At 33.3% G+C, this 26,952-nt stretch overlaps 3 protein-coding genes across 5 annotated transcripts; all 3 read left to right on the top strand.

Annotated features, from left to right (window-relative positions):
• Positions 1-1,605: 1,605 nt before the first annotated feature.
• On the top strand, positions 1,606-14,844 carry LOC126910610 (uncharacterized). 3 transcript variants are annotated; one of them, XM_050697346.1, is made up of 16 exons: positions 1,606-1,708; positions 2,171-2,230; positions 2,866-2,916; positions 3,345-3,395; positions 3,624-3,665; positions 4,055-4,105; positions 4,436-4,521; positions 4,921-4,978; positions 5,688-5,714; positions 5,783-5,824; positions 12,326-12,382; positions 12,812-12,850; positions 13,030-13,041; positions 13,184-13,219; positions 13,465-13,491; positions 13,879-14,844. In XM_050697346.1, the coding sequence occupies exons 1-16, from the start codon at positions 1,673-1,675 to the stop codon at positions 14,797-14,799; spliced, it is 1,596 nt and encodes a 531-aa protein (XP_050553303.1). In that variant the 5' UTR covers positions 1,606-1,672; the 3' UTR covers positions 14,800-14,844. The 3 variants fall into 3 exon arrangements, with proteins under 3 accessions (XP_050553303.1, XP_050553304.1, XP_050553302.1); XM_050697347.1 differs by lacking the exon at positions 13,465-13,491; XM_050697345.1 differs by lacking the exons at positions 12,326-12,382; positions 12,812-12,850; positions 13,030-13,041; ... (1 more) ...; positions 13,465-13,491; positions 13,879-14,844 and adding exons at positions 6,129-6,156; positions 6,374-10,721.
• A 735-nt stretch (positions 14,845-15,579) lies between these two features.
• Positions 15,580-20,054, top strand: LOC118262780 (uncharacterized). Its single transcript, XM_050697348.1, has 11 exons — positions 15,580-16,033; positions 17,439-17,462; positions 17,681-17,719; positions 18,281-18,313; positions 18,540-18,581; positions 18,684-18,722; positions 18,823-18,873; positions 18,967-19,038; positions 19,494-19,514; positions 19,599-19,618; positions 19,931-20,054. Exons 4-11 carry the CDS (start codon positions 18,308-18,310, stop codon positions 20,001-20,003), a joined length of 324 nt encoding a protein of 107 aa, XP_050553305.1. The 5' UTR covers positions 15,580-16,033; positions 17,439-17,462; positions 17,681-17,719; positions 18,281-18,307; the 3' UTR covers positions 20,004-20,054.
• Positions 20,055-21,092: 1,038 nt separating this feature from the next.
• LOC118262724 (uncharacterized) lies at positions 21,093-25,669 on the top strand. Its single transcript, XM_050697378.1, has 11 exons — positions 21,093-21,232; positions 21,595-21,648; positions 21,870-21,914; positions 22,264-22,296; positions 22,733-22,780; positions 23,335-23,373; positions 23,949-23,999; positions 24,263-24,474; positions 24,955-25,024; positions 25,430-25,461; positions 25,573-25,669. Exons 1-11 carry the CDS (start codon positions 21,191-21,193, stop codon positions 25,646-25,648), a joined length of 702 nt encoding a protein of 233 aa, XP_050553335.1. The 5' UTR covers positions 21,093-21,190; the 3' UTR covers positions 25,649-25,669.
• Positions 25,670-26,952: the final 1,283 nt, after the last annotated feature.

Consider the following 26,952-nt stretch of genomic DNA (forward strand, 5'->3'; position numbering starts at 1 on the left):
TTGGTATGACATCAAAGTTTAGGAGTGTGAGCAAATACGTCATTTATAAGTATAAAACTTTACTAGAAGTTATTATTATAAGCGACATTTCAAATCTATTTATCATTGAAAAAAAATATTTGTTTCCGTAAGAAAATATTACTAATATTTTAAAATAATCTACAAGACAGACATTAAAACAAAAATTAGTCATATACCCTATTTAAAATATACGTAATAACGAGTTTACTTGCACCATACGTGAACACTGACACATCCGGCGACGTCATTAACAGACGCTATGCCACTTTTAAATTAGCTAGCCTTAGAAAAGAGGTAAAACAAAAAGACTTTAATTACCTATTTTCTTTTGTTAACGGTTGTATTATCGTCACGACTGCCTAGTTGGTCGCGTGGTCGCAAGTGAGACTGTCGGACAAAAGGTATTGCTGGGCTTTTTTCGGCTTTTGAAAAATTTCCCAGTAGTAGCACGGAGTCTAGAATTGTGCCCGGTATATGGCAATAGGTTTACCTCCTATTACATGGGACTTTGAACACAAATGTTGAAAAGTGGGTGTACATTGTACAGGGGCATCATTAAGTGCTGTGATGTGCACCTCTGACTGCCCCTTCGGAGTGAAAGAAGTAACGATACATATATTATCATTATCAGTCTGTGACAGTCCATTGCTGGATTATAGGTTTCCTCTACATAAGAAGAGGTTGTCATAATCCACGCAGGTGGATTGGAGATCACATTTTAATTGGTTAAGATATATCAGAATGTGGTTTTTCGGTCTGTTATATGTTTTGTTAATAGGCGAAGAGGTGAATAATAAGTGAAGAGTCGGGTTGATGACAAAAGTATATTTTTTTTACTTATTTACTTGGATAATAAAATCGAAATAACAGAAAACCAATTCTTAAACGTTTTTCATAGATTTTTCGTACATTTACAAATGCCTCAAGAACTACAGATACCTCAATATGTATGTAAAGTCTTACTATGCATGTAAATGCGTCAAAACGCAGAAGCAATTTGTGTAGGAGTATGTTGTTCGTGGCCTGAATGTATTAGCTCCAAGTTCCATCTCAAAGGGAGTTCGTTCGTGCGTTCTACATGCACGCCATCTGGCCAGCCCCTTGGGAACTAAGTTTTTATTTCTCGTAACAATTTACATGAATACTGTGAAAGATACTTTAGTTATAATTCTACTTGATAGTAAGGTAAGATTTGAAAATATTCAATATATCAATTTATAATTTTAACTTCATCACACACACGTCAACAGCCTATAACTGACAATTGCTGACCAAAAGCCTCTTCTCGCACGTTGATGATAAGTGTTAATCACTACGTTTGCGGGTCGGTGATTTCATACTTATAATTAGAAATTATAAGCCCATATTTCTTAATGATATTTTCCTTCACCGTTTGTGAGTGGTGGAATATGTGATAAGTATGTATAGCTAAAATAATCTTCTTGAAAAATACTATCTTTATTTCACACAAAAATGTAACATATTAGCTTCTATACATACAGCAAATGCAGTCATACTGCATATTTTTGTAATAGCAGAAAGTTTTATAGCATTTCAATTTCATGGCAATTGCTATAATGTTATTGAAGCAACTACCATCGTCAATGTTGCTATCACTCGGTACAAACGAAGTTATGGTTTGAATAATGAAATGGATTCTGCTAGGGTCATTTTTATGATAATAATAGTAAGAAACATTAAATTTTTATATTATTTTATTTTATGTTTTCATTATGCTGGGCGCGGCAAGAAATGAATTAATAAGTCTCAAATATTTTATGCTCATTACACATGCGAATGTTATAGCACTATTCATCACTAGTTTTAGAATAAAAAAAAATGTAATGACTATCACAATGAAAACTAACCATATTTGCTTACCGCCGTACTTAGAGTAATTTAATGGTTACTTCACCCAGTCTTTGGCAATTGTTTTTTGAACAAAATCGTTACTAAGTTATCATCTACAGTTTAAGTAATTATTAAATGTCTCTGAGTACAGTTGCTAGTGACAGAATATGAAAGAAAGAAGTACTGTTTGTTTATTAACACTGTGATACGTGTACATTTATATGCATACATAAAATGAAAACGCCGTAAAGAAAACGTAATTAATAGAAGCTAACCTAAAGATTTGTTAATTCTTCAGTTACAGAATGTTCTAGATTGCCAAGGAATCAGCATTAAAGACCAAATACTACAGCTTTTGGTATGTCACCCATGTAAATTAAAAAATAGTCTACATTCTAACCTAACAACAAACGCACCCCACTTGAATCCATGTTCTTTATTAACGGCGACCTTAGATAAGCTATTTCCTGTCGTGGGCCCTGATGTGACTGGCCAGACCGAACTTTGTTTTAAAAATCCGATCACAAAACTAAGTTAAATAAATTAAACTAATAAATTAAACTAAATCTTACGCAACGATGAATAAACGAAAAGCTCCATTGCATAAATTAGCATTTTCTAAGTATGGAAACTCATCTCCTTGACAGAGAGGCCATTATCGTTCAGCGACTTCTAGCTTCTAGGAAAGTGTACCCAATAAATTGATTGGTGGAAGCCAAATGCATCCATAGCAGCGTAGCATAGTATATCTCTAGTGAAAAAGCACCATTTACGTAGTATAATAATATGTCGCTAGGTAGTCCGCAGCTCCGGATAGTTTCACAGCTTGGCTATTATATCTTCGTAGTATAGCTAAATAACACATCTCTGGTAGAAAAGCTCCCTAAAAATGTACCATATTTACGGTCCAGAAACTAAAAGTACAGAATGATATCTTGTATATTGACTCGATGCTATTTTGCTTCCTTGAAATATAAATATTATACTTTTTAGCTGCAGCGCAGTAGAAGAGAACAAGAATCTCCAGAAGATTTACAAATCTATGTGAGTTCAAACTTTTTTTTATATCAGTTAAAATATCTGTGTTTGATAAAGAAATTCAAACATAATACATAGGAAAGTTATATTTATTCATACATTTCCCAATTTCATTTTTAATTCAAAAATTTCAATTCATTTTTTAATTCAAAATTTTTTTTTTTGTTTTCTTATTGTTATATTGTTACCGGAGACCCAATTATCTTTTTCACGAATCCCCAACAATTGTTCAGATCCTAACCCTCAAAGGCTTGGCAAAGCACTTCTAACGCCTCTGGTGTTTCGAGTGCCTATGTAGAGTACTGATTACTTACCATCAGGTGATCCGTCTTCTCGTTTACCGGCCTATCCCATAAGAAAAATCATGGTATGGTAAATTCATGGTAAGGTCATCATATGGTAAATTTTATAATATGATATTTGATTATTTTTAGGTAAGAGGTCAAGCTAGTTCAGAAGAATTTCAGGAACCTTTTCTGAATAAGGTATAAACTTGTAATGAAATACTGTTATGAACATAAATTCCCGCCGTACACAGAGTCATTTAATGGTCACTTAACCCAGTCCTTAGTAATTGTCATCGATACAAAATCGTCACTAAGGAATAGATAAAGCAATCATTATTCTCTGATTGCGGCAGTTATTATCAGTTTTTATCATCAGTCACAGTTTATGTGTTTAAAATAGCTATTTTAATCCGATATTTTTGTTAGGCTACTAGTCAACCAACTTCACAAGAAGGAGATGAAGATTTTGTAAGTTTCATATATTTTTAATTTAATCGTTACTTTGAAGTAATCCAAATGTACACTTCTTGTGATTCAAGATTAAATAGTTTGTCTGAAAGTCGTGGTGGCCCATAGGTAGAAAACTGCCGCTTCTCAGGCATGTGGGTGTGGTTTCGAAAGCTATCAACGGCAAATCTAGTACTAACGTGACATTTTCCAAGTTATATATGTACTTTCTAAGATTATTTAGATACTACAGGTGAAGGTAATCTTGGCTTATAATTTTTAATTATTAGTTTGAAATCGCTAACTCGCATTGAGCCAGCGTGGTGATTAATGCTCAAACCTTCTCCGTGTGTAAAGGCCTTTGGTCAGCAGTGGCCACTTATGGGCTGTGGAATTTATTTATTTTTCAGTCTCGTCCTGTTGAAGATATAATGGATGACCCGCCTGATTATGTTGCATATGTAAGTATATAATGAAATTAATTTACCTTACTAATGATATGTTTAGTTCTGTGAATGAGGTTACCATAGGCCCAATTACCTTCCTTTCCAATCTTCCCAATCCCCGATTCCCCAACAACCCTGAAATTCCTACTCCCCAAAAGAACGACAACAAACTTGTCGCCTCTACCATCGCTTGAAACTAGTCGAGCTCCTCGTCAAACAGTTACGTGATTAAGCCGATAACATAATAATTAATTTAGTATGTCTCACGAAAGATAATAAAATAACCAGGTTTTCGTAAATCATGTTTAAAGGACAAAAAGTAACTTTAAAAATTTTGGTTTCCAGGATAAACCCGTAGCACGGGTGATAAAAGACTACTACAAAATAGAACAAGCTAATAAAAATAAAAAAGCCATTATCGAAGCTAAACTGTAAGTGTTTTGCATTAGTAACAGACTTAAATATGGGGGTTTTTTGTATAACCTTTATGTGTGTACGTTTGTGCGCGATTATCTCGCGTTTAACTGTATTGAGTTTGATGCAGTTTTCAGCATAGTATTTTTCAGAGATAGGAAAAGGTTTTAGGTATATTAACCGACTTAAACAAATGGAGGTTCAAACTTTACAAAACAATCCGAAGGTGGTTCCCTTTTTAAAGAAAACAGTTTTTAACAATGAGTAGCATAATGCCGGATAAATTATTTAATTAACTGATTTGTTAGAGTTGATTTTTCTCTAAAAGGTCTTCGTTTGTAATGTAACCATTGCCAAGCAGTTTATATTACCTCACTTTGATAATGATATTTAATAATATATCTCTTTATACTTAGTGCCAAAGAACGGGAGTTGCCTGATTTCCCTGATCCAAACTACCCCCAGGAAGATGGAGTAAGTTTTTTTACATTGTTCTCGATATAGCAAAATATTCACCTACTTAATACTTCCTACAGTCGGGTAAATAATGTCAGTAATATCTCCTTAAATATAATGGTATTCACTTGTGCCCTCAACATAGCAGTAAGTAATTATTATTATTGGTATTGGATCAAAAGATTGACGCAAAAGTGCATTATTTTGTATAATTTCTAAACAGAATCAAAGAAGGTTCCACATATAAGAACTCGTGATGTGAATAATTTTTTGCTAGCTATTCCATCAAACTTCGTATCATTTAATTAAGAGCGTTGTATCATTTCATAATACCGCTAAATGAAAGACAGTTCTTGATATTTTCTGGTAAATTAAGTTGTATTCGCGGCCATACAAAAATCTACGTAAAAACATTTATATTGTTACTTAATAAACCCAATACTTAATAACCAAAACGTTTGATGATTGATCAATAGTCATTTCTTACTGTAAACTTTCGTGTTGTGAAATATTGAAACGAAATTGGACATTTGTATCAATTAATATTTATTCCATCCCGTGTTTGAACCCTGCAAATGTACTGTGTTATGCGCCGACGGTGGCGCATAAGACACACTCGATGACCATATCTATGATAAGACTGCTGTTCCTTCACAGTTTTATATAGCTGTGCTATCCTATAAATATTATCAAATACGTATACAGAAAAAAGACATTGAATTTTCAGGGTGGACCAGTTGAGGACCCCAGCATGGTAAGAAAGCTTATTATTTTTTATTTTCTGTTTGGTTTTTGTTCTAAAATAATGATTTTTAATTACAGATTAACATGTTGGATCACGCAAAGCCAAAAAGAACACACATGGTGAGAGCAATAATATATTTTTTATATCTAAGTCATTTAAGAACTTCATTCATCGTTTTGAAAATTTAAATAACTTAGTGCGAATTTCTTTCATTATTTTGAAAAAGCAAGATAATACTCTTAATAAGGTTTTGCATTATGATTAGTATCACTGTCTTACTAAATAAATATATTCAATTTTTAACGGTGACTTAAACACATTTTAAAAAATACAAATCCCCATTCATATTTGCTAAGAAAAATATAACGTTCCTTATAAATAAAAAAGTGTTAAATTATAAGGTGCTCATCATCATCTCCACAGGAGGCTGACTGTCTATTTGGACGAAGGGGTAAGTCTTTAATTTTAATTTTATTACAACACTATAAATATGCTTTATTATTATAAGAACGACATGGCTTTATAATAAGAAATATTATAACATGTTTAGGACCGTTACTAATTTATTGAAACAAGTTTATTAGCACAAAGCTATTTAATTTTATCAATATGATATAACTAGCATTTTGTATGGATATCTCGGATTTTAATCGTATTTTACATTTCAGGTTGCTTAAAACGAAATCGTAGATATTCTAGAAAGAGAAACTTCGAAGTTGAATCTGACGTCGAACTAGTACCCAAAGCCTCGCCACTTACTTTTGGTCACAAAATCAAAGTACAGCCTGTTGATATTTTTGACCAGCCTTCAAAGCTCGGAGATAAAGTACATTTAATAGAAGTAGGACATGACTATAAAATTACTTCCAAATCTGTAACACCCTTTAAATTAATCGAATTGAATGAAAACCTAGAGCCAAACGTCGAAGGCCAATTAGTTGATATTACAAATAATCAGAGTGCACACGATTTAAAAAGAATCGAGAATGAACTATTCGGAGAAGAATTTCAACTGAAACCAATAATTTCAAAGAAAGATAATGTTACATTAAATTTTTTGGAAGAAATTTTCAGAAACAATCACTTATCCAAAACAAATCAAAAGTTACAAATGCCAGTAAAAGTTGTTGAATCTTATGAAGAAACTACTGTTAAGGAAGACATTATATTGAATAAAATGCAGTACTTAAACAAACAACTATTTGAAACGAATAGGCCAAAAGCATTACAGCACAAAAAGGAAAATTATGAATTAAAAAGAAAACCACAACCCTTAATTCAAATACAAAATGCATTATACCCTAACTGGAGCCGAAACACAAGCAATGAACCAACAGCAGCTGTTACACAACAAACATTAAAATATGTAACAGAAGGAATATTACCAATAGAATTCTCACAGCAAACCGAAGTACCATTTACTGCTTCCCAGTTCTTCGATAAAGAACCTCAGCCAGTTCCTGGTCACTTTCAAAAAGACGTCGAACCACTTTCGAGTTTATTAAAACCATTAGTTCCAGAAGGAACAAAAATCAATAAAGCAGAGCAAATAAATCATCAACTAGCGCTTCTTTCGCCACAAACATTACAAAATTCCCAAGGAACTGAGTTTACTGCACCACCTCAAACTCAACTGAATTATCAATTTCAATCTATCGAAAAAGGGAGCCCAATTATTTCTAATCTTCCTCAGAACAATATCGAACCTATTTCAAGTTTAATTGAAGAGACTACTGTTAATGAATCCGATCAATTAATGGCTATTACTGAAGCAAATATAATTCAATCGTTCGATAAAGAGAACCAACCTAACCCTGGATTTATTCCAAAAGACACAGAACCTATTTCAAGCTTATCCCAACCATTGAATGCTGGAGATACTTCAATTTATGAACCACAGCAAACATTACAAAATTCAGTTGTTACTGAAGCAAATTTTCCAATTGAATCGTTCCAAAAAGATAACCAACGTATTCCTGGGATGCCACAGAAAGACACCGAACCTCTTTCAAGTTTATTACAACCAATAGCGACAGACGAAACTTCAATGCAACAATCACAGCAACCAATACAAAATTCAGAAAGTGTTGTTGACCCTATGACAAATTCTCAATCTGAATCACAGTTTCAGAATGTTGTTACTGTAGCAAATTTTCCAAATCAATCGTTCGGAAAAAATGAGCAAAATATTGCTGGATTTGCAAACATATCAAATCCATTTCTTACAGGAGATACTTTAGTTTATAAATCACAGCATACAAAAGACCAACCACAACAAACAGATCTCATGAATAGTAATGTGGATGTAACAACTGTTCTTTATGAAACATATTATTACGATGAACATGTTGAAGCTATAACCAAGAAATCAAGTGACAAAATTGACATAATGACGCTTTCTTCACAACAGCCATATATTGAACAAAACACTGTATTGACTTATTTATACCAGCCAACTCAAAATAAATTATCACAAGAAAACTTGCCAGAGAGTAAAACTTTTACAAACGATGCCCAAGGATCATCAACGAATGTCAGCTACATGCCTCAAACATTAGAAAACGCAAAAGATATTGAATCCACAACAATTCTGCCTGAAGTTTTTATTGACCAAAAAGTAGTTCATTTACCAAAATTCCCATATGATCCATCGAGCAATTACGAAACATCTGTAATTGAAGATAACCGACCTAATGAATCTGTGCCAGTAGCAGAAACTGAAAATCAACTAGAATATACAACGTTTTTTCCAAAAGCAATGTTAGACAACGAAGATAGTTTTACTCGTGAAGCATTTGATAGAGAAAACCAAGTAAAGCTTGTTAGCCGTCAAGCACAAAACCAAATTGTAAATGAAGCACCATCGCCAGAAAGAGAAAATATCTTAATGGATGATCTAAACAAAAACAAGATGGAAATGGTACAAAATCCACTGCAAAACGAGCAAGTAGAGGAAACATATCAACAACAAAATTTTGAAGAAAAGAAAGACGTTGTAGCTTTTGAAAAGAATATTGACTATACGGATCAAACTTTTATGTCAAAAGTTTGGCCAGAACCTCATTTTCAGCAACAGCAAAGCGCCATCAACGAAGTTCAGCGTCAGGCTAATTTAACTGCATTACAAGGTTTTCCTGAGGATATAGCAAACATCCCTCAGAAAACGTCTGAAACGAATGATAATTCTGAATATATGTCAAAAAGGCAATTTCATAACGATAATGAGGTTGCAGTGCCACAGGCAGCTGATGGACAATTTGTACCACCAACCAGCTATCAACCGTCGTTAAACGAAAATTCTATGACCGCTTATTCTGATTATAATAAACCACAACAACAATTCCATAACGATAATGAAATGATAGCGCCAGAGACAGTTATTTCGGAAGCTACACCATCAATCAGTAATCAACCAATGATTGATGGATATTCTAAGATCGCTTATTCTGAATATGAGAAGCCACAAAAACAATTGTATAACGATGACAAGATGATAGCACCTCAAAGCATGGTCTCACAATTTTTACCATCTACTAGTAATCAACTAATCCCTAACGGAAATTCTATGACCGTTTATTCTGAATATAATAAGCCACAACAACTTCGTAACGACAATCAGATGATAGTGCCAGAGACAGTTGTTTCAGAAGTTCCACCATCAACTAATAACCAACCAAATCTCAACGGAAATTCTATGACCGCTTATTCCGAATATAATAAGCCCGAACAACTTCGTAACGATAATGAGATGATAGCGCCAGAGACCGCTGTTTCAGAAATTCAACCATCAACCAATAATCAACCAATCCCCAATGGAAATTCTATGACCACTTATTCTGAATATCTTAAGCCACAACAACAATTCTATAACAAGAATACGATGATAGCGCCAGAGACAGTTGTTTCAGAAGTTCCACCATCAACCAATAATCAACCAATCCCCAACGGAAATTCTAAGACCGCTTATTCCGAATATAATAAGCCACAACAACTTCGTAACGATAATGAGATGGTAGCGCCAGAGACAGCTGTTTCAGAAATTCAACCATCAACCAGTAATCAACCAATCCCCAACGGAAATTCTATGACCGCTTATTCTGATTATAATAAACCACAACAAATCCATAATGAGATGATAGCGCAAGAGACAGTTATTTCAGAAGTTCCACCATCAATCAGTAATCAACCAATCCCCAACGGAAATTCTATGACCACTTATTCTGAATATAATAAGCCACAACAACTTCGTAACGATAATGAGATGGTAGCGCATAATGAGATGGTAGCGCCAGAAACAGTTGTTTCAGAAGTTCCACCATCAATTAGTAATGAACCAATCCCCAACGGAAATTCTATGACCGCTTATTCTGAATATAATAAGCCACAACAACTTCATAACGATAATGAGATGGTAGCGCATAATGAGATGGTAGCGCCAGAGACAGCTGTTTCAGAAATTCAACCATCAACCAATAACCAACCAATCCCCAACGGAAATTCTATGACCGCTTATTCTGATAATAATAAGCCACAACAACAACTGCATAACGACAATGATGTGATACCGCCAGAGACAGTGGTTTCAGAAATTCCACCATCAATCAGTAACCAACCAATATCTAACGAGCCACAAGAAAATTTGTATAACAATAATGAAGCAATAGCGCCGCAGGCAGTCGTGTCACAATTTGCACCATTGCCCAATCGTCAACCATCGTTTAACGAAAATTCCAACACCGCTTACTCTGTACATAATAATTCTAATTCAAAGCAGCAATTTTTCAACGACAATAAGATGATAGCGCAACAGACGGTTGTTTCACCATTTGCATCACCACCCAGTCGTCAACAATCGTTTAACGGAAATTCTAACATCGTTTACTCTGGATATAATAAGCCACAACAGCAATTCCGTAACGATATTGATGTGCCAGCGCCACAGACAGTTGTTTCACAATATGCTCCACCGCCTAGTGATCAACCATCATTTAACGGAAATTCCAACATCGATTAACTCTGGATATAATAAACCACAACAGCAATTCCGTAACGTTAATAAGATGATATCGTCACAGACAGATATTTCACAATTTGCACCATCGTCTGGTTATCAACCATTGATTAATGAAAATATTAAGCCCATAACTAGGTTTAATGATCAGACACTCCAACAACAGCCGTTAAATTATGTTCCACCGCTAATATTTGACAAACAAGACAAAAAGGAATATTTTCCTCAGCAGACATTTGGCGTCTCTGCCAATATTGTTCCTATTTCATACCAAAAGCCAAACAGCCTAGGAGATAATTTCAATAATAAATTTAGGAACATTTTACGCACCCAACAAACCAACGACATACAAAGTAAAATACAGACAGAAATGGAAGACAGTTTTCAGAAACAAACATCAACAGTTAACGATGTAATCAATCTTGCATCGAAAGCGTATGAAAAAGAAAATTCTAAAGAGGCAGAATCCCAAATAATTGATATTTTAGGTTTACCAGAATTAAAAGCTTTTAAAGAAAATGCTCGAAGGAATCTACCTGATGATAGTACGTCATTAGAATTAGCCATGAACACCAACTCTGAAAAAGAAGGTACATATTTTGAATTCAGCAAATGCGTTCTGTTTATTGTTCCCAGTTTCCATTCAGATATTACTGCCAAGCTAGCAAAGGTAAAGAGAAAATATAAATTAATGAAATGGGAAGACGACAAACTAGTAACATCAATTATTATGTGTGCCAATAAACCTGGCATTGTTTTAATAAGGACTAATAAGAAAATCATGGAATTAATACACTTATTCATGAGATCGGGACGCGTGCTTTGCCATTGTCAACGTAAACAGCCTTTAGCGAAAAAGATGTATCGCTTACACTCAGTGTTGGGATAGCTCCTTAGAATGAAACAAGAGTGGACTGTATAACAAAATTGAAGTATATTAATATGTAAATGAGATGACAACTGTTACTTGTATGGGGTATTAAGAATATTTTAAATAGTTTATAAAGAGCGCGAGCGCGGGTGTACGTCAAGGCGTGTAACAGCTGACTGCCGAGCTGAAAGAAGATTTAATTGGTCATAAACAATATTTTTTAGACAGTTTAAGCAAAGTCGACGACTTATCAAAAGAATTTGGTGGAAGATAGTTGAATGAACATTATAGAAGAAGCTGATAGATGATTAGAATTTTCTACCAGTCAAGTTTGAAGGAGTTTATGAAAGTTATACGTAGCCTTCAGCCCTTTGTCCCAGACTATCAATTGGGCTGAGTATCAGATCAAAATAAATGTATTATACAATTAAAATACTTTCTTTTTACACGTGTAATACGCCCCTTCATTATTAGATTAATCAAATTGAAATAATCTGGATGCCAAGAACGCTAGCAATTTTTAACATTTTTACAATATTCTACTATCATCACTTTACCTATTAAATTAACTTCCTTCTTTAAAGTCAGTTAATAATATTGTTTAACCTCACTATCATCAATTCCTTCGAGCGTTTATTACTAGACTGGACTTGTAACTTATGAATAACATGATCTGCTTCAGTTACTTACCCCTAAAATTAAATAAAAGAGCTTGGTCTGTTCGTGTATTACTTGCAGTATGACGATAGCATGCCACCACAACAGCAGATGTGGAAGTCCCAACGAAATCCGACGGTAAGCAATCCAACCAATACCTGTAGGTAACAGAAAGTGTTTGCTGTTTAACTAAAACCAGTGAGCTAACCCCAGCACGTAGCAGAGGCTATTCTGTAACTAACAAATTGAGCTCAAGACTATTCTCATAACCTGGCGGGCCGCGTTCGAGTTTAGCAGAAGTTGGAAATTGGTGATTTTTTATCAGTAGGTGTCTGACATTCCCTTGCACCTCCCCTAGGGTAGAAGGAGACATTTATTTGATGATCACGCCACTCAAAAAAGGCACACTGCGCTCAGCCTTGCTGTTATATTCTCTGATCATAATATATTATTTATAATTTTTTGCCTACTTTGTCCTGATAACATAAAATAATTGTTTGCTTTAGCAGATACTCAGAGATGTACAGATTTTTGCATGAAATAAAAGGTTTTTTTTATTATTTATAGTATACACAGACTCAAAAACCCCCAGAACCACAAGCATTGGTTGGTATATTTCATAAATATTATATTTTTATCTTTTTATATTTATTTTTAGTGAGATATAATTAAGATCCCTTTTTCTCATTTATTACATATTTTCCGACCTCCATTTTGTAAAAAAATACAGTTTTATTTCATAGTGATTTATTACGTGGTTTAAATACAATCTTCTTTTTTTTCAGAAATATAGGGACGTAAGTTTTTTTACGTTCATAATTATTAACTGGTCCTTTAGACCTTTGTTTATTTAAAATTATTCATAGATAGTTTATCTTATGTGCACTATTCCAAGATTGCATTGTTCTTTTCTAAGAGTATTTTTTTAAAATATTTCAGGTAATTGACATTGATGATGCAAGAATTAAAGAGAAGGTAAGTAGTACTTTACGTAAAACATAGTACTTATAAATTCATTGCTAGTTTGGTTTAATATTACAAAGGATTTTTTATTGCCTTCTGCCATGGATGGAACCAATGCTGCATATATACAGGATATAATGTAACAGTATAAATGTGTAGTGTCTATCTATATAGATGTTAAATATAAGGTACTATTTAACGAATTCGATATGTAAACGTGAGTATCAGAACATTTGTTTACATGTGCGTGATTGCAGCCACAAAAAATACAACAACTGAATGCGGTAAGCAAAAATAATACAACTTATTTTTTCACTAACAAACTATGTCGTGGGTGCATTTACAAACATACAATCATTCATAGAATTCATATACACATGACACCTAGACCTGGAACAACAAACTGTAGATCACACAAAGAGTTACGTGTAGGAATCGGAGCTGCAATACATTGCCCAGCTACCGCATCAACCCAATATTACATTCTGATGCGATAAAATGGTTAAGGTGTATTCAAGTCTTGTTAAGTTTTTAAGTAAATTAAGTATTTTCTTTAACTGTGATGTCATTCATTAATTACTCTTGCAACTGGATATACTAACAAAATAAATCCATTATGACAAAATCACGTAAATATATAATAGTATTAAATATAAAGACTCTCCCAACAGTTTCCAACATTTGATGACCTAGTGGATGGAACCGATCAACACGGCAATTACAATTATAAGGCCAATGCAGCAAATATAAGTCCACGTGCCGAAGAAAAGCCTACAACCCGTCCGGTCGCTCGCCCGCATGTCCGGCCAGCCACCCGTCCATCGTCCGTTCTATCCGAGCCTAACCCACAAGAATCGATATCACTACAAAATATCAGGGATGAATATAAAAGAGAAACACAACAATTACGCTCTGAATTTGCCACGCTCCAGAAGACAATTGCGCTCTATACAGAAAAAGTCGACAGTCTAACAAATCGTTTAGATAACTCTAAAAATACTGAAGCTAATCAAGGAGCAGCAACAGATGTGGTCAATCAGCTTCAAAAGACAGTTGACCAATTGAAAAAGAAGATAGAAGAGCACGAACAGGAATCACATATAACTGATTTGGAAATCATTAACGTTCCTGAAACTCCTAATGAAATTTTAAATAATGTCGTTCTGTCAATAGCAAAGGATGTAGGCACTAATCTTGAATTACGAGACATAGTGTTTGCAGAGCGCAAAGGATCTGTTGATGAAATGGCAGCATTAACAAATACACAACTGGGACGGCCCATAATTGTACGACTGGCAAACAGTCACATACGTGACCAGCTGGTACGAAGTGCCCGACTGCGACAGGGCAGCAACACTACCATTTTTGTTAAAGAAAGGCTGACTCAAGCTGTCAAAGATTTATTCAATCGTACTCATCAAGCCGCCAATAACCACAGTTGGAAATTCGTCTGGACGAAACATGGTAAAATTTTCACTAAGAAGAGTGAGAATGAACCAACTCACGTCATCAACTCTGATGCTGATATCGAACGCGTTTTTGGTGCAGCTGCCGGTGATATTGAAGATGAATTATTTAATTTTGATTACTAGCTATAGTTTGGTCTTTGACTGTCATCAATATATTCATTTACGTAATATATTTGTTTTATTGCTATGATCCGGATAGCAGGCAACTTTCGTATAACGTTAGGACAGAAAAGTATCACACGAGCGAATATATTGATATTAAGTAATCCCTGTGTATACAAAATGGGTGCACATAATGAATAGCCATTGTATTTAAGGAGATATCTGCTTAACTGCATAGTATGTAATCTAATTTAAATATATTATTTAAACCTTAAAATATATTTACTTAAAAACGGTGTTATCAAAATTAAGATGTATGGTGGATATTCCACCAGTATAGCATGGATCTATATACAATAATATTCCTAACCGTGTGAATTTAAGAGTCGAGTGAACACATTGCTGACGTGCTTCATCGTAGGCCGTTTGGTCGCTTACCTCTAAGCGAGACAATGGCTAAATGCCGACCAATATCAAAAAAGTATCATAAATGTTTGCAGAGACACATAAAACCATGGCTTTAATTTATTTTAATCCTATATTGTCAATTACAGCAAAGCACACGTAACTGGAACCCAATTAATTCTTTAGCGGTAAGCACCTGTTATTCCTGCATATAAGCATATTATACCAACCGTACGTTTGTTTGTCCGGCAAATAGAATAATTGGCGCCGCGCTACAATCAGTGTTAATGTTTAAACAGTGAACTCATGATCAGTTTTGTTTTGTATCGTATTCGTAGCGAGTTAAGGTAAGAACAACATTTTTAATTGGTTACTATCTTTAAAAAAAAACAGTCTTTTAACCTACAAATACTTTTAGGAGTCTCTGAAACTATATAGAGTAGATATACGGGAATCGATATGATTACAATTTATTATTTAATGTTTGAAAATGGCTGCCTCTTTGATGGCAACATGCTCACCCCCTATTACATGGAACTTATTACACAAATATACGTGCCGTAATTTGAACCTGGGCCTACTCCTTCGGGAATATAAAAATTGTGATGATACGAGGTTTTAAAAAGGTTATCATTGATATCAGATAGTTAATATTGATTCCCGTATCATCTATGCTTAGATAGTGTTATTAAAAACCAAAACCTCTCCTTTCAAATTCTTCTTTTTGTACCTAGTTCTTCTTTAGATGTCTTATTTCATGCAATACACGAAATATTATAGTCAGTTCAATATTTATTTTCTATGTTATTTGTAGTACCGTGGACCGGATCGTCCTACAATTGGGGAGGAGGTGAGTATATCGAGTACTAAGAAATTATTATCAATTTATGCAAGTTTTCACCGTTATAATTAACTCTTGTTTGACACTTAAAGATCAAATAAAATCTTGTATATAAAGTATTCTAAAATTATCTACCACGGCTTTAATGGGAGGTAGTGTTATGTTTGAAGATTACATTAAAGCCATGGTAATTAATTTTAGAACACCTTATGTAAAAGGTTTGATTAATAAAATATGTGGTAAAAATAGGTAGCATTCAATGAGTTTAACATTATATTATGATCAATTTAAAAAAAAAAAAAAAAACATTATAATGTCATCAATTTAAGTGATCTGACGCTCTAATTTAAATTAAATTATTTAATTCTAGATGGCCTTTAATACACTTTTTCCTGCTTGTCATTTTCGTTACATTCGTTACTTTTTTTGAAACGTCAAAAACAATATTTCCTTGATTTTGTATGAAATAGTGAGTTATCAGATTTTTACGTCAAACAACAGGCTTATTTCGACAAAATATTATTAACTAGAATTATTCGAAAATTAAGTACACCATTAAATCTTCAAATGAAATAGTGATTATAATATATGAATATTTTATTGTATTGAAAAGCCGAAATAATTTATTATTGACTGAAGAAACTACCAAAGTTAAGTAACGTTTTTAAAACTGTCACGATTGTACCAAACATTTGTTTTTGGTTATTATTTACAGAAACGCTTGCCACCAACAGTAAAACCTCAAACGGTGAGCATTTACTTAGAGACTTTCTTCGACTTAAGTTTCTATGTCCCTTAGATAAGGCGTCCACAGAGGTCCTCCATCTCGATCAGTATTGAGCTTACCGCTTCACCCCACTTCAAAATTGTACTTAGTAATTTTAGTAAAAAAATACTAACAAATACTCGAGATATAATTATCATATTATAATTGATTTATCTTTATTGCAGAGATTCAAGGTGAGGGCAACATTCAATTTACAATTACACATTAAAATTTTAGTACATTTTAGAGTTTCATACATTATATTGTTAGGTAGTTCAAACTAGACTACATGCAATCACACTTAAATTAGAGCGTCAGATTGTAACATGATAATAATTTTACTTTTACGCTATTGTCTTACAAAAGGTTTATAATGTTAAATCTAATAACTGACGTACTCAGAGACATTTAATAATAAATTATACTATTACGGAATAGTAAGAAATCGTTACTAAGGAGTTACGATTTTGTTCCGAAAAACATTTGCTAAGGCCTGGTTTACGTTATCATTAAATGTCTCTCAGTACGGCAGTTACTGCCACATTCTGACAATTACAAAAACTCTTTGATGAGTGCTCCCTACTATATTCCTAGATATATATTTTTTCTGTTTTTATATTATTCAACGATAAAACATTTTTTTAACAGTTTGTGAGATCGGATCGCCCTGAAGTAAGCTCAATGAAATCGTATTTTATTTTATTTAATAATAATAATTTAATAACACATGTAGTAACGATCTCTACACAATGACTTTATCTGAACTCAATTGCAGAATAGTAACAAAATGGGATACTTATCTCAAAATATCAAAATGGTTAAGTAATGAGAAAATAAAAAAGCTAAACGATTGGTCATTGATATTTTGTATTTATGTTTGTGTATTTTAGAAAAAATCGCCACAAGTATCTGCCCAGCAATATTATAAGGTAACACGATTACCTTTTTATATCATAACTTACTTATAAAATCTAAAAATAGTAGCTACCCAGTTTTCTTGAACTGGGGATAAAGACTTGGGAGAGTGGGATATTTACCTCACTAAAACCATCCCGTTGGCTACCTTCAACACCGATAACGGGCTCTTAGTCCTCTAATTATACCTACTGTGGAGCCCCTATAGTACACCACTATGCTACCATCTTCCCTGAGATCGCTGGATGGCCACCTAGAGTCCTCGCTCTATGCACCTGCGGCCTCAAAGGTCCGCCTGCAGTTGACGTAGGCGGGATTAATCGTCAAGGCCGTTGCCTCTTCAATGCCTTTTATGAGCAGGACCGGTCCTCTCGAGATCCCGTTCAGCAGCCTCCTTTTGGGACATTACAGTCTCACAAAAGGAAGCCACTTTTCTATAATTTTCTGTATCAGCTAGCATAGTCTCTAATACTACTGGCAGTGACAAGTCTATCCTAGTAAAAAGGACTTGCTGCTCAGAGGCCCACGCAGTAGTAAGTTACCAAAAACTAATAAAAATTTATCAACCTTTACAGCCACCAGTGGACTTGGAGAAAATTCAGATGATGGTAATTTAATATTTGTATATTATATCCTATCACCTAATATCTGGTCATACCCTGTCAGTATATCAAATTTCATCAAAATCAGTTAATATAATAACGAACGAATGTAATAGAGACAGATTATAGTTTGGTAATACACGTGGTAAACTTCATTTTATATCGATAGAAATTTAGGTAAAATTATAAATTGACCTATTTATTCATTTTAGAAACCTTTTGTTCTCTTTAGGAACAATCACAGCAGTTTGAAGAGTATCAAAAACGGAAATTGGTATTTATATGTTTTTAATTGTATCTAACAAAAACAATTTGGTTAATATAGTATTTTATACAATTTGTTATAAATTATCATCTATGCGTATTTTTCTTTTAGCTAGAAGCCCAACAATTTATACGGGATTATCAGAAAATGGTAATTATAATAATGCATCTCATTTTTGGCAAAACATTATATGTTCTTCAAAATGTGGTAACAATGTCTATCAAGTGCCAATTTTTTATAATTTTCACAGCAAGAAGCTAAAAAACAACAACAAGTACAGACATACCAAAAGCCGACAGTGGTAAAATTTAGATTTTTTTTAAATTTAATGTATAATGTGTAACATAGCCTTTTTGAATTAAACGTAAGTTAAGATTAATTTTTCTATTTTCAGCCACCAACACCAAGGCCAAAGCCGAAACCCGTGCAAACTTATACAGATAAATATCATATAAAACATCATCTGGTAAGACTTTATTACAACGTGAAAATACATAAAAAAGCGTTGTCTGAACCTAGGATTTTCTCCTGTGTCGTGGGTGCATTTATAAACATACAAGTTCACATACACATGACACCTAGAATGCAATGCCTTGAAGTAACAATACTGGTGTTTTGCCATGCCTTGCTTACCGTATTATTATAATGACGATAAGACAAAAAGATCGATTCATTAGTCGGGTGGTCGCAAGTGCGACTGCCGGCCAAAGGGTATTGGGTTCGTTTCCCGTATCAGGCATAGAATTCAAAATATTACTGGGCATTTTTTGGTTTTTTGAAAATTTCTCAGTAGTAGCACGGAGTCTGGAATTATGCCCAGTACGAGTATATGGCAATTAAATGGAACTTATAACACAAATATTATAATTTTTATTATATGTTGGAATAAACTAAGGTTTTTCTATTTTTACGTTTTATTAGGAACTTCAAGATCAAATATTGGTAAGTATAGCTTTGGTTAACGAGGTAATTTAATTGAATTATTGTTGAAGATCATTTTTTAATGTGAAATCTATTTTCGTTTAGAGCGGAATTAATCCTAAAGAGTAAGTATGCGTACATAATACAAATTCAAGAATTTAGATGTCTACTAGACTATGAGATACCCCTGAGCTGCGGACTAATTAGCGGGCTTACTGGGGCTCCAGCTCGAAAAGCAGGAGTAGGAACGGGGTGGTTTTTAGTCAGTAAGAGTCTGACTCTCTCTTTTGCGTCGTCTAAGGCGGGAAAAGTCATTGGATGATTTACTCCCTCAAAAAAAGAAGACTATTAGGAATGAAAAACTGATTGTGCCTGGATACTCTGTTCCACCAATAACCGCGAAGTGCAGATAAAGTCACCTGTTTCTAAATTTTCAGGTACAGTGACATACCTCGAGGTATAAAAACATACGCCAGAAGAAAACGATATGAAGTTTATCAAATTCTTTAGAAGCTTCAAAAACAACGCAAGTCAAGAAATAATTAACTGTTGTGAAATTCACATTTTGTTTTATTTAAGAACCCTGTATATACATTAATCTAAATACCATATAGAGCACTTGCAGCTTTCCTAGATGTATCTTTTAGTTTTTGAGGAATTTTGTCATATCGTCAACCAAAGGGCTTAGTACGAGTTTGTTTTACGTTTAACGAGATCGAAACAAGATCGCGTTCGGCGCTGTAATTGGCCCGCTTGAATGAATCAACCAATCAAAGCGCCGAACGCGATCTCGTTTACATTTCGTTAAACATAAAGGAAAGTCGTAATAAGGCTATAAGTCTGGTGGGAGGCCGAAAGCGTCGGCGGGGTGCCAGATACCTCAGTCTGACGCTTACTCATTTATTAACAACAGTGACATTTCTAGCATTTAGTAACATTTCTAGAGGTACTTTCATTTAAATAGGCTGTGCATCTACTACTAAATATAAAAAAAAAAACTTATGAATAAATCCGTAAATGAAACTATTCTATTATTACTGACTAAGTAACCAATATAGACTAACAGTTTTATATCAAATCGTCTATATTATGTCAACATCTTAAATTAAATCTTTTCGAAGGTATTTTAACAACTTACTAAGGGACACGCGCTTCAAAGAGCCATCAGACCACCATGAATGGGGCTCAGTAGCGCTGATACCCGTCATCGAGCTAAGGACTACCTAGCTGGTTTACCGGGGCTTCAAAAAACAGGACTAGGAACGTAGTAGTTTTTAGTCAGTTAGAGTCTGACACTCCCTCCCGCCTCACCCAAAGCGGGAGAAGTCTTTAGATGATTTTCCCCCATCTTAAAAAAAGGGATTGCAGATTTCACAGGCCCATATTCCAGTAAACAGACAGGATAGTCCATAACGATTATGATGAAAAAAACTAAAAGTTTTTAAAATAATTATGTAGAGAAAAAAGAGAAAAACAAAATATATGTAGGTACTCGGAACACTTCCTTCATTCGCTGGAATACGACAAAACCACGTATCTAATTCATTACGCATGTTATTTATTTGACAGTTATAATGGTTTTTATCATAACTGGCTGGCCGCAAGTCAATTTCACGGCAATCAGTCAAATGTTATTACAGTTATAAACTGAAAGTTATTTTTTATAACATACACAAATCAGTTGATTGAATTATGAAATGGATTCCGCTGTACTTATATTTGTTTTTACTTTAATTATTGTAAGAAATAATATTATAATTATTAACAATTATGTTCATAAGTTAGTTTGTGCGTCATAATTTTTATTTTATTTTATACGAATATCATTTTAACATTGAAATACTTAATTTGACTATTAACTGCCCTGTACATTTACTTATCCAATGACGTCAGTGTTCTAAATTGTTGTTCTATTTTTAATATAAAATTATTCCCAAAGAATTATTAAAAAAAGTATAAAAATACATTTATAACATTCAAAATAATAAAAAAAAAAGAAAGGAAAAAAACAAATAATGTTTCTTTTTATTTTAAATTTGGAATCCTTGTAGAAACTGTACACATTCAGTCAGCATTACTAGTAAGGTTTTATTATTTGCAGAATATTTTGAAATGCGAAGCTATTACATTGGAAGATACAATAAATTTGCTATTGGTAAGTCATAATATATTTTTGCGAAGAAGTTTAGGACTTGTTTCACAATGTCTGGATAGCCTCTATGTATCAGATAACTTTGAATTAAGAACATAATTTGTATGCACTATCTGTCACATAAGTTTAACGGGCACTTATATAGGTGGTGAACAGGCACTCAATATTAGTATCTGTGTTAAGTAACTATTTATTTCATAGATACATGAATTCCTTGTTAACAGAAATACAGAAGGAGTCTACAAACAGAGAAGGATGGCAAAGATAAAGTAAGTTTAATTGTACACATCTAAATAAAAATATTTCTTGAAATGTGTGTAAGTAAGTATGCGCATTACTCCTAAATGGCTACACTAAGTTGGATTAATTATTTTTGAAAAATATAATCAATGAGGTAGTGTCGTCAATATATAATCAGTGTTAATGCCCTTAGTTCAAGTTTGCTTACGTTTAACGTAATCGAAACGAGAGCGCATTCGGCACTGTGATTGGCAGGCTCGAATAAACTAACCAATCACAGCGCCGAACGCGCTCGCGTTATTATAATAATACGTGACGTAAGAAAACCTAGTATGTTTAGGCTCCAAGTAATAATTAAAAATCTATTTTATTTCACAGATCATAAACACGAATCCACAGACGAAAAAATATGTAAGTTTTAATGCAACATCGTGACGGGTAGGCAGAGGTGCACATTACGGCACATAATGCCACTGTACAATATAACATAACATACAATCTATGCTTACTTTTCACCATTTGTGTTATAAGTCCCATGTGATAGGGAGTGAGCCTATTGCCATAATGGGCACAATACCAGACACCATGCTACTACTGTAGCATGTAGTATACTACAGTATTTGCCCGACCTAGGAATCTTACCCAAAATCCCTTGTCCAGAGTCGCACACACGACCACTAGACGAACGAGGTATATAAGTGTGAAATTAGGTGACATAAATAAGACCATACTTTTAACCGATAGTAATAAGAGAGTGAGAGAGAGAGAGAGAGAGAGAGAGAGAGAGAGAGAGAGAGAAGTTATGTTTTTTACTAGCACCTAAAACATCACATACCATTATTTCCAGAGAAGTAGTTTTTACGGTGCCGATGAAGATGAAGATGAAATAAGTTACGTAAGTTTTACGCTTGGCCAAAATTATTACTACTATCTTTATAAATATAATATAAATCTAATTCAAATTCCTAACTTAAAATACCAAAAAAAAGAAAATATATTTTATGCGGCTTTTTTGAAGGGACTATTATTTATAGGTAGCTGATGTTTTACGTTACGTTTAGGTAGGAGTAACCTAGGCTAATTTTGTTACACACAAAGTCTCATATGTAGTCTGAAAATAAAATTGCAATATATAAATATTACAATTTTATAAACAGAGAACAAATAATTATTACAACTCAGCATATTTGACAGATAGATTCCACAGACAAAATATTTCGTAAAAATATTTGGCAAAAATTGTTTGACCATAGAGGTTGCATAATACCTACAAAATCTATTTGACACTGGCCACAAAAAAAAATAACTTCTAGTAAAAAAAAAAAACAATTACGTTCCTTTCTTTAATTTTCACAATAATTTTAATTGGTGTTTAATTTTCATTTGATGTTTCGTTTTTTGAAATAGAAACGTAAAATTATTATTGTCATGTGTTTGTTTTTATTTTAGAGAAGAGCTTTTGTTAGTGCGGAAGACCTTGGAGATTTCGTGAGTGTGACAAAATAACGTTTAACTACTTGCCTATGGCAGTTGTCCCACCAACGGCGAGTGAACGACTAACTATCGGCTATTTTCTCGCTCAAGAAACGTACAATAGATATACTTTCCGTGTAAACAAAAGAGATGCATATACAAATAGTTGATCGCTGACTGTTCACACTGCCGGCGAGTGCTCGCTTCACTTGTTTGTTTTTGTTTTCACTCGTTTTCACTCGTTTCTAGTTCTAGCTCTACTCGTTACTCGTTCATCGTTGCCGGTGGGACAACTGCCTATAGTATGTAAACATTTAATTCTTACAAAAACATTCCCGCATGATGTGCTTTAAACCTAAGGGGTTACCGGAGCTCCGCTTCAACTCAAAGCAAGAATATGAACGGGATGGTTTTCAATCAGTAAGAATCTGACACACTCTCTCGCCTCACCCGGGCTTTTACCTCTCAAAAAATTCATGTAGTTTTAATAGTATGACTTTATTTTTTTAATATTGTAATAATAGTATGACTTTATTTTTTTAATAGGTATTGTAAAAAACATAAATTATGTATCATTTCATTTTTTATAGAGAAAAAACACGAAGTATGAATTCGATCCCAACGATTTGTATAAAACAAATGTAAGTTACTATTTTTAATGATACATACACAGATATTTTTATTTATTCCTAGTGCCTATTCTTGTGGATTTTTAAGGACATTTTATGACTTAAGTGTCTTCTCAACAAAATTAACACAGAAGTCTTGCACTGTGTAAAGTACAATACATACTTTAATGTACTCTTAATTTACAATTTGACATATTGCTACATATCCCTTTGTAGCTATTACCAGTTTTAGAATCCTGTATCTAACTGTACCTCATCATCAGTTATTTTTTTAGCGTCGATTATATGACTCCCATGCTGGCATGAGGTCACCAATCATTGGGGCTCCAAGGGTACCGAGTCACCTGCCCGAAGCTGAAGCCATTCTCCCAGGGCATACATTGATTAGACCAGCTCTGGGAATGCTTAAATCTGCTGTCAAGTTCCCACACAAAGATTTGGACAATGGTGCTGGAGTTTATGGGAATATTGATAGTTTGGGCATCACGTAAGTGCAGGAATACTAAGAATTACGTTACCTATTTTTTTTCTTCGTTTTATTGTATCTTTTGATATATTAACTGATACTAAAATATTAAAAAAGTTATATATCAAGCTGAAGAGTTTGTTTGCTTGTTTGTATTTGAACACGCTAATCTCAAGAACTTCGAATTGACATTTTTTTTTTTTTTAATGTTAAATTACTTTAGTGTTGGATAGTATATTCATCAATAGGAGCTGTGCAGGTGAAAGCGGTCGGAATTAATTAGTAGAAAATAAATTAAGTAGAAATGCACTTAGGCATTTTAATTAACTCCAGATTTTACTAAGTAATAATTAAAAAATAATGTTGAAAGTGGATTGGATAGCTTTTATTCGTTTTGATAAAACACTTCACTAGCCATTCGATTTTACATATTATTAGTTAACCGTCAAAAAATATTTGTTTTTCTAGATTTGTACATAAAATGTCTGTCAATGTTTACAGATACGGCGGTACAGGTGAACGGATATTGTACACTGGATTCAGAAGAAATAATAATGACTTCTCACTACCAGTAAGTTTTTTTTTTTTAACTACGAATAATAAATATCTTAAAAAAATAAAAAATTTTGTCACTTGCACTTTTTTTTGGTATAAGCCGGTAAACGAGCAATTGGATCACCTAATGGTAAGCAATCGCCGCCGCCCATAGACACCCGAATTACTAGAAGCGTTACAGGTCATTGATGGCCTTTTTGAGATTAGGAATTTAAGGGAAACACAACGTTGTTTTACGTCGGTTTTATTGAGGCCATGGTTATCATTCCGGTCGAGCCGACCCGTTCGTGCCGAAGTATAACTCTCACACATCTTAAAAATATCGTTTTCTTGCGTTAATTACGATTTACTAATCGTTTCATAACATTCAGTTCGTAATAAGTCACAATTTTGTAGTAATAAGAATATTTTTCTTGTGTAGGAATCGAGTGATTCATTAAACTTCAGACCAAGGTGAGTTCAAATTATTTTACGTTCTATCCTATCTGCTTCTTGCTTTTTTTGCAATGGTTTTTATATTAAGTTAATATTTATTTTTGAATAATGTTGTTTTTCCTCCAAAAGATACATTATAGCACTCGTGCGCAAGAAACCACGAAATAAGGTAACATACAAATACAATAACTACGACAATAACTGAAAATAAATGCTTTGACTTTGATTCTTATGTTTTTAATTTCAAAATACCTATATTATTATTTTACAATCCTATTAAAATAAGCTTTTTACCAATAAAGGGGGTTTAAATCCATTATTCGGGCAAATTAATATTCTGATGGAAATAGGGTAGATAACTAATTTTTATTTTAATATCCGTCTTATAGATTATTTTAAAACATTCCACACGTATTTTTTATTTTCTTAGGAAAACAAATACTTTTGAAGACATATTGATTTGAAATATCAAATGACGACGTCACTTCTAGATACGTATTATAATACGCAGAAATGACGTATTTGCTCCCACTCCTAAACTTTGTTTCGTTTTATATAAGTACTGTTATCTTATATGACAAAATAAAAAAAATACGTGTCTAATATTTTTTCATTACCTAACTGACGAACTAATTACATTTTTATTTTTCATACCCGGTCATCATCCCTATTTTGAAGGGAAATCTAATAATATTTTTACTATGATAATTGTATATTAATAAGGATATACCAGTAGCACGTACCCGAGATTATAGCAAACTAGAAAGAGAAAAAAAGCAGCTACTTCTAAATTAATCCGATCCCAAACCGATGTGAGTAGATATATCTATAGTATTTTATGTTAATTTATTTTGCCACACGGTATTCACATGTATATAAAACATATTATATATTTAGTCTTAGGTAAGGTCTAAATAATACATAAAATTGGAGTAAACCGCATTTTACTTCGACACACACCATTTTTTTTTAATTTTTGTCTGTCTGTCTAATATATTATAATTTAATTTATTTTTGTTAGATAATTACATTGTTATGTTGGTTTTTACAGAACCCATTTACTCAGAAAAGGTCCAAGTACGTAATATTTTATACTACAAATACAATATTAAATAAATAACTTGCGTCATTTTTTTTAAATCAATGATTATTCATAGAAGCTAATACAGAACCTTATTGATTCAAACTATCGATAATTCGAATTTCTCTATAATTCGAAGTTATCTAGAAAATCCTTTTTTATTTCGAAATAAATCAATATATTTTATACACTCGGTAATTCGCATGAAAACATCAATACTACGTAACCAAAATATGATTCGTTAATTCAAAATTATCGACATCAACCTCCCAATAATTCAGTTGCAGGGAGATAGGGACAGAAAGATGTCAGACGTTGCAGAGGTCAGCAGGTACCAAAATTTTCAGCGAAATTCAAAATTCAGATCATTTGATATTTTGAATAGTCGGTAATTCAAAATATTTGAAGAGTCCAGTTTCGAATTATCA

This window comes from Spodoptera frugiperda, chromosome 12, assembly GCF_023101765.2.
Source record: "Spodoptera frugiperda isolate SF20-4 chromosome 12, AGI-APGP_CSIRO_Sfru_2.0, whole genome shotgun sequence".
NCBI lineage: Eukaryota > Metazoa > Arthropoda > Insecta > Lepidoptera > Noctuidae > Spodoptera > Spodoptera frugiperda.

Excerpts from the sequence above, each read along its gene's own strand:
- LOC118262724 (XM_050697378.1), top strand. The coding sequence starts at position 21,191 with ATGGATTCCGCTGTACTTATATTTGTTTTTACTTTAATTATT. Across the intron at positions 21,915-22,263 it reads AGAAGGATGGCAAAGATAAA|ATCATAAACACGAATCCACA; the intron begins GTAAGTTTAATT and ends TTTATTTCACAG. Across the intron at positions 24,475-24,954 it reads ATTGATAGTTTGGGCATCAC|ATACGGCGGTACAGGTGAAC; the intron begins GTAAGTGCAGGA and ends CAATGTTTACAG.
- LOC118262780 (XM_050697348.1), top strand. Across the intron at positions 18,582-18,683 it reads AGTATCAAAAACGGAAATTG|CTAGAAGCCCAACAATTTAT; the intron begins GTATTTATATGT and ends TTTTTCTTTTAG. Across the intron at positions 18,723-18,822 it reads TACGGGATTATCAGAAAATG|CAAGAAGCTAAAAAACAACA; the intron begins GTAATTATAATA and ends TAATTTTCACAG.
- LOC126910610 (XM_050697345.1), top strand. The coding sequence starts at position 1,673 with ATGGATTCTGCTAGGGTCATTTTTATGATAATAATA. Across the intron at positions 3,396-3,623 it reads AGGAACCTTTTCTGAATAAG|GCTACTAGTCAACCAACTTC; the intron begins GTATAAACTTGT and ends TATTTTTGTTAG. Across the intron at positions 6,157-6,373 it reads CTGTCTATTTGGACGAAGGG|GTTGCTTAAAACGAAATCGT; the intron begins GTAAGTCTTTAA and ends TTTACATTTCAG.